General features: G+C 33.4%; 2 protein-coding genes across 2 annotated transcripts; both read left to right on the top strand.

The window, feature by feature from the left end:
* The first annotated feature begins 2909 nt into the window (after positions 1 to 2909).
* Positions 2910 to 4567, top strand: LOC131658419 (uncharacterized). The gene is made up of 2 exons (XM_058927714.1): positions 2910 to 4458; positions 4548 to 4567. Exons 1-2 carry the CDS (start codon positions 2910 to 2912, stop codon positions 4565 to 4567), a joined length of 1569 nt encoding a protein of 522 aa, XP_058783697.1.
* A 214-nt stretch (positions 4568 to 4781) lies between these two features.
* Positions 4782 to 6758, top strand: LOC131656219 (uncharacterized). Its single transcript, XM_058925977.1, has 3 exons — positions 4782 to 5594; positions 5678 to 6265; positions 6354 to 6758. The coding sequence occupies exons 1-3, from the start codon at positions 4824 to 4826 to the stop codon at positions 6567 to 6569; spliced, it is 1575 nt and encodes a 524-aa protein (XP_058781960.1). The 5' UTR covers positions 4782 to 4823; the 3' UTR covers positions 6570 to 6758.
* Positions 6759 to 7441: the final 683 nt, after the last annotated feature.

Genomic DNA, 7441 nt, shown 5'->3' with positions numbered 1-7441 from the left:
TAATAGAAAAATGTCTAGTACCAGTTAAAAAAATAATAATTGAATGTATAGAAAAGTGTTTGATAATAATAATTAAATTTATAGAAAAGTGTCTGGTATCCGTGAAAAAATAAATTGAATGTATAAAAAAATATTCAGTAACTGTAAAAAAAATAATTGAACGTATAGAAAATGTCTGGTACCCGTAAAAATATTTAGATCAATAAGAGTTTTTAATACAAAATTTAATTTTGTTATAAAATATGTGAATAATAGAAACTAAAAAAAGGTAATAAAAAGTTAGAAGCTAAAAAATATAATAAAAAAATAGAAGCTAAAAAAATTATAAATGAAAAAAAGCATAAATAAATTAAAGAGAAATCTTATGAATATAAAAAAGAAAATAATATTTGAAAATAAGAATAAAAGATAAGAAGATATATTAATTTATTAGGAGTAGAGGAATATTATTTGAATTTGAAATTTATGAAGTAAGAGAAAATTGAGATAAAATATTTGTGTTTTCAAGAAAAGATTTAAAATATTGGATACTATGTTATATTTTAGCCAAGCCATGCATTGGATGCAATGTATGTATCATCATGAAATGAAACGTGATAAGGAGAAAAAAGCAAGACAAATGAGTGCTGGTAGGAGAAGATATCCATGTGGCAGCATATTGAAGCAGAAGGGTATGTTGGTATTTTCTAGAACAGTTTATTTTCTTATATATTATATATATATATATATTATAAAATTTTAATTTAACTATTTTTTTTAACTTATCTCTTACAATTTCATAATTTTTCTACGTCTCAAACTTTAGTATTTTAAAAATTGAACCGGTCATCAAATCGACGAACGTACTGTCAGGGCTGACCCAAATGTAAGGCGAATTAGACCCTTACTTTGGGCCTCAAAAAAATATTTTATTTAAAAACGTATTTTAAACCTCAAAAAAATTAAAATTCAGTATATCTTTTCGAAAACAAAAATTGTGTATAGATGATTACTTAACTTAGTTGGTAAGCAAATAATATTTTATTTGGAAGGTCCTAATTTGGTAGGGCCGCAAATCAGAAATTTTACTATCCTTTTTATTAGAACTAATGGCTTTTTGAATTATTTTTAAACATTGTTTTTTAACAAGAAAAAGTTTATTTCTCTAGAGTAATTTAAATACATAAATTATTATTGAGTAATTATAAATTTTATTATTTAAATAATTTTATTTTTAATTTTGTAAAAATTCATTTTTACTTATGTTACTCTTGCTTATATAAAAGCTTTAATAAATATAAAATTTTTTGTTTAATCAACATGACTCACCGTATAAAGAGAATTTCGTATTTAATTTTGTATTTTGAAAGATAATTCAACCTTAATAAAAAATGTAAATATTTAACTATCAAATTTAACATTAGTTTCATAGTAGATACCAAAAAATTTAGCCGTAAAAAATCTTAGAACTTCTTCTAACAATCAAATATTTAATTATAGTGGATGAACCAAAAAATATTTGTTATAGCTGCCTCAGGTCTCACATTACGTTGGGACGGTCCTGGGTACTGTGTCACTAGTTCATTAGTTAACCATCGAGTTATTGGTCGAACTACATGAATAAACCTGATTAAATCATATAATTCGATTATATAAAATAGTCTCTATAACAAAATTGTATCATTTTTAAACTGTCGAACCAGATGATTTGATCTCTACAAAAATCATGAGACCTTATTAATTTCAAAATATCATAATTTATAAATTTAAATTTTAAATATAATGATCACACAAAATAAATTATAAATACAAAATAACGTAATAAAATATCACAATATTTAATAAATTTAATTCTAATGAAACAAATTTGTTCTAAATAAGTTTTGCGCAAAGTTTATTTTTATTTTTATTTTTATTTTTATTTTTTAAAAACATTATTAAAATAGTGTTGTTTTGTCTGAAAAAAATAAACATTTAAATCGTCAGTTTTTAAAAACGGCAAGTTTTCCGATTTTTACCAATATTTCAAATTGATTATAGATATTGTTTGTTAAGAGAAATTTAACTTTTCTTTTAATATTCAATAAAAGTAAGCTTTTCTTTTAATAATCAATAATACTTATAGCACATAGTGCATACTCATATAAAATATATTACATTACATTATCTATCCAAAGCCTATACATTTTAATAATATCTCTTGACAACACTACCACCAGGCGGCTGATTTTGAAAGTAACATAAATATATTTAAGGGTTAAATAAGTTTTTAGTCCTTATAAATATTGCACTTTTCGTTTTTAGTCCCTCTAAATATTTCCTTCAAACAATAGTCCCTGAAAACTTTTCCGTCCACAAATTGAGTCCCTCCCGTTAAAAAAAACTAACGGCTGCATACGTGTCATTTTACATGTGGCATTGTTTATTAAATTTTTACCTACGTGGCGTGTGCTCACATTGAATCAGTGTTTAGTCTATCCACACTTAGGGAAATCTTCATACTTACCACAAAATCTGAGCTCTCACTTAGTCTATCCACACTAACCATTTTCGCCCTAATCCCCAAATCAAACTTCTTCCTTCGTGGCCCCAAATCCACAGAATCTGCCTTTCCAGTGGTGGTCCCTGTGCGTCTTGGATTCTCTGAAAGCAACATTGTTTAATCGGTGGTGGTCCCTGTGCGTCTTGGATTCTCTGAAAGCAACATTGTTTAATCGGTGGTGGTCCCTCTTCTTCGTTTACTGCATTCAAAGGTTAGTCTCTTTTGCTCCGTTTTTGGTTTGTTTAACAATATCTGTGGTCCCTCTTCTTCTGTGCCCTAAACTTGTCCCCATTTTTATGTCTGTGCCCTAACTATGTCCCCCATGTCCCCTTCACGTATTTGTCGTAACTTTGTTTTTTCTGCATTATTAATGACCCCACAGACTTCAATGGGCAATTTTAAAGTGATATTCTTCACAAAGGGTTCATTTGTAAAAGATCCCAATATACGATACGAGGGTGGAAATGTGTTTGCCGTTACTGGTCAAGATCCAGATATTTGGTCATATTTCGAAGCTATAGATTTAGTTAAAGGGATTACTCCTGAATTTGATGCTAGCAAAGTCAGGATGTGGTGGAAACATGATGGTGGCAGCTTTGAAGTAGATTTGAAACCATTTAGGGATGATGGAGATGCTGTTGAGCTGGGTGTCTATGCGTATGGAAACGATGTTGATGTTGAGATATATAGTGAGGAAATACCAGAGACAGGAGAGGCAACATTCATGGAGAAGGTTATAGATAAAGGAAAGGGAAGAAAGAGAGATGAGGTTGAGTATGAATCTAGTGATGAATCAGTCAAGGATGTACACTTTGAAGACAGTGAGGAGGAAAGGATGAAGGAATCTGATGATGGGATTGAAGTTGAGGATGATGGTGTAGATGAAGGTATTCATGGAGGTGCTGATGGGCAGGCAGAAGGAGGTGATGATGGGCAGGCAGAAGGAGCTGATGATGGGCAGGCTAGTGAAAAGCCAGATAACATTTTTATCACAGAGGAGATGGGTAAAGAGCATGTAATTGATGAAGAATACCTTACTGATGAACTGGATAGTGGGGCAGATGATGACAGTTGTGATGATAGACCAACTACAATTAGGTTCAAAGAAGATGATGGTTTGAGTAAGAACTTCAAATTCAAGGTTGGGATGGAATTCTCTTCACTCAAACAGTTTAAGAAAGTAGTCCTAGAGCACAATGTGTTGAATGGGAGAGAAGTGAAGTTTGAAAAGAATGATGCTGATAGGTGTAGGGTGGTATGTAATGAAAAGAAGATATGTAACTATACTGTCTTGTGTAGTAGGGTTTTGAAGACTACCACTTTTAGGATCAAGACTTTGTTTCACAAACACAAGTGTGGAAGACATTTCTTTAACAAAAGTGCCAAAGCTGAATGGGTTGCAAAGGTGATAGTTGATGGTTTGAAGAACAATACAAAAATGAAGTTGAATGAGGTTGTGGCAGATGTAAGGCTTAAGTATGCAACTGAAATTCCTGGATGTAGAGCTTTCAAAGCAAGACAGTTGGCTAGAAGAATAGTGGAAGGTGACTCTAGCAAGCAGTATAGTTTATTATGGTCATATGGTGCTGAGTTGAGAAGAGCATCATCAGGAAATACTTTCAAGTTAAACACTATGACACCTGCTCCTGGGCTGCAACCTAGATTTGAGAGATGCTACATGTGCTTTGATGGATGCAAAAAGGCTCTGATAAAAGCTTGCAGACCTTTCATTGGTTTAGATGGATGTCACTTGAAAAACAAGTATGGTGGTATACTACTAATTGCAGTTGGACGTGACCCTAATGATCAATACCTACCTATTGCTTTTGCTGTTGTGGAGACAGAATCAAAGGACACTTGGAGTTGGTTTATGAAGTTGCTCATTGAAGACATTGGAGAACAAAGTTGGTGTTTTATTTCTGATCAGCAAAAGGCAAGTGTGTTTTACTATGTGTTTTATTACTGTGATCAATGTTTTATACATGTGTTTTACTTTGTTCAATGTTTTATACTTGTTGTTTTCTAGGGCCTGGTAAATGTATTTGAAGAAGAGTACCCAGGGCTGGAACACAGGTTTTGCCTACGTCATTTGTATGCAAACTTCAAGAAGAAGTTTGGAGGAGGAACCTTATTTAGAGACTTAATGATGGCTGCTGCTAAGTCCACTTATTATGAAGCACATGAAGCTAAAATGCTTGAAATCAAGACTGCAAGCTTGGAAGCATATGAATGGTTAGAAACTATTCCCAAGTCCAAATGGTGTAAGCATGCCTTTCCTTTTTATTCTAAATGTGATGTCCTTATGAACAATTTAAGTGAGTCTTTCAATGCAACCATTTTGTTACAAAGGGACAAACCAATATTGACTATGTTTGAGTGGATAAGGAATTACTTGATGGGTAGGTTTGCAACCCTTAGGGAAAAGGTAGATAGGTATAAGGGACTGGTAATGGCCAAACCTCTTAGGAGATTGGATAGGGAAATAGAGAAATCTGCTAGTTGGACTCCAACATATGCAGGGAGGTTAACTTTCCAAGTCTCACATACCCTTCTATCTGATAGCTTTGTAGTGGACCTGGCCCAAAAAACTTGTACTTGTAATATGTGGGAGTTGGTGGGAATACCTTGCAGGCATAGTGTGGCAGCAATATATAGAAAAGGGGATGACCCTAGAAACTATGTTAGTGAATACTATCACAAGAACACTTATGAGAGATGTTATAGTGAGGTCATCACACCTTTGAATGGTCAGAACAAGTGGCCTAAGACCTCTGATCCAGTTATATTACCACCCATGTACAAGCGTGGCCCAGGTAGGCCTAAGAAACTTCGTAGGAGGGAACCTGATGAGGCAAACCAACATAAATGGCAAAGGACAAACACTAGTCATAGGTGCAAAACTTGTCAAGAACTTGGACATAATGCTAGAACTTGCAAGAAAAACAAACAAATTGTGCTTGTTCCATCTGAGAATGTAAGGCAGGACATACCTACACAAGCAAGTCAAACTGTTGAAGGTAATGTTCCAAACCAAGCAACTGAGCCTGCTACAACTAATGGACCAAAAAAAAGGGTAAACTTCTTTTTCAGAATATTTAAATTTCATAATGTTTTTAAATTTTAGATGAATATTTCTGATGATTGTGTTGGTATTAGGGGAGGCCAAAGGGATCCATGAATGCAGGCACCAGCAATTCCAACAAAATGAACAAGCAAGACAAACCTCAGAAAAAGAAGAACAACAAAACTGCTGCTAAGACAAGTACTCAACAAACTGTGGAAGGAGGGGATGCTCAACAAAATGTGGAAGGAGGGAATGCTGAAGAAAATGTAGAAGGAGGGAATGCTCAACAAAATGTGGAAGGAGGGAATGCTGAAGAAAATGTGGAAGGAGGGAATGCTGAAGAAAATGTGGAAGGAGGGAATGCTCAACAAAATGTGGAAGGAGGGAATGCTGAAGAACATCACATTTTTGACAAGTATTGTGACTGGGATGCTGAAACTTTGGAAGCTATTTTGAGTTGTGAAGGTGTGTTGGACATTCCACCAATTAGAGTTGACACCACACCTGTCAAAAAAGCTAAGTCAGTTCCAATCCCTGTGGAAAAAAATCATACAAATGCAACTTCATCTACAGCAGATCAGTCAAAGAATAGCCCATCAAAAGCAACTCAGTCAAGGCTTAAGGTGTTCTTTGGTAAAAAACCACCAGCTTCTAAACAAGTGCCAAGCAAAAGTGATCCTGTGAGCATACTATTTTCTTCATAGTGTTGGTTAATTCACTATTACAGTTTTGGTGTGTATTTCATTATTCTTTTACTTCTTGTTTTAGGTTAAAATTTTGAGTCCCACTAAAAAGGCAAAGATCAAGACTGGATTGGCTTCCACACAATCAAAGAGGCAGAGTGAGAGACTCAAGACACTCAAAGTGAGGGACATTCCTGGCCCAGGTCGAGAACCTGATAATCCAGTGGTCATCAATGAAGATGATGGTGATGAAAACAACTCCAAAAATTGGGAAGATATTTGCAGGAGTATGACCCAGTGAATTGAATGTGGAACTGTCATGTTTTATGCCTTGTCTGTACTTTTAGTTAATGTAATGTAAACTTACTCTTTTGGTCAAACTGAGAAGATATGTGTAGTACAAGCATCTTTTGGTCATGTGTTTTGGTTAAACATCATATTTTGGTTAATTTCATGTTGTAATATTGACAATATTATGTACTGTGACAACTTATGCAATGATGATATTTTTGTTAACCTACTTTGTTTCATAACATACTACTTGTCTTCAATACAACATAAACTGACATATATAACATGTCTTCAACATGTATTCAAAACAACAACTTTAACAACAATATAACCATAGTTTTGTAACAAAGACAATATTACAAGTCTTCAAAACAACTTTTATAACAATACTTAAACCAGAATATTAAACATCATTACATGTCTTCAACAATATCAATTGTTTCAAGTAAACCAAAACCAACATTCAAAACAACATTCAAAACAACATTCATAGAAAAGCTTCATAACAATATTACATATAACTAAACCTATTATATAGAACTAAACCAAAAACAGCCTCAGCAATTACATTTCCCTAACAAGTAAATATTGATCAACATTGACACTACAAGTAACATTAGCTTCAATTTTCCAGAAAAAGCCTCAGCCTTCATCTTCATGTTCAACTTCTTATTCTTCTTCAGTGAGGATTCATAGAGTTCCTTCAACATTGCTTGCATTTCTTTCAGTTTGTTCACATCGTCATGAATCTCTTCTTCTTTACCCAGGTCTTCATCCCAGATGAACAAATTGCAGGTTTCTTCTTCACTTTGCCATAGAGGGCATCTCCAGAAAAGCTTCCCTTTGTTAAATCCTTGCTTGCAACGGTACGAAATCAAACGA

Source organism: Vicia villosa, linkage group LG3, assembly GCF_029867415.1.
Source record: "Vicia villosa cultivar HV-30 ecotype Madison, WI linkage group LG3, Vvil1.0, whole genome shotgun sequence".
Taxonomy (NCBI): Eukaryota; Viridiplantae; Streptophyta; class Magnoliopsida; order Fabales; family Fabaceae; genus Vicia; species Vicia villosa.
Note: the sequence above shows the minus strand (reverse complement) of the source record. Positions and strands in the feature narration are given on the sequence as shown.

Excerpts from the sequence above, each read along its gene's own strand:
- LOC131658419 (XM_058927714.1), top strand. The coding sequence starts at position 2,910 with ATGGGCAATTTTAAAGTGATATTCTTCACAAAGGGTTCATTTGTAAAA. Across the intron at positions 4,459-4,547 it reads TTCTGATCAGCAAAAGGCAA|GGCCTGGTAAATGTATTTGA; the intron begins GTGTGTTTTACT and ends GTTGTTTTCTAG.
- LOC131656219 (XM_058925977.1), top strand. The coding sequence starts at position 4,824 with ATGAACAATTTAAGTGAGTCTTTCAATGCAACCATTTTGTTACAAAGG. Across the intron at positions 5,595-5,677 it reads CTAATGGACCAAAAAAAAGG|GGGAGGCCAAAGGGATCCAT; the intron begins GTAAACTTCTTT and ends TGTTGGTATTAG. Across the intron at positions 6,266-6,353 it reads TGCCAAGCAAAAGTGATCCT|GTTAAAATTTTGAGTCCCAC; the intron begins GTGAGCATACTA and ends TTCTTGTTTTAG.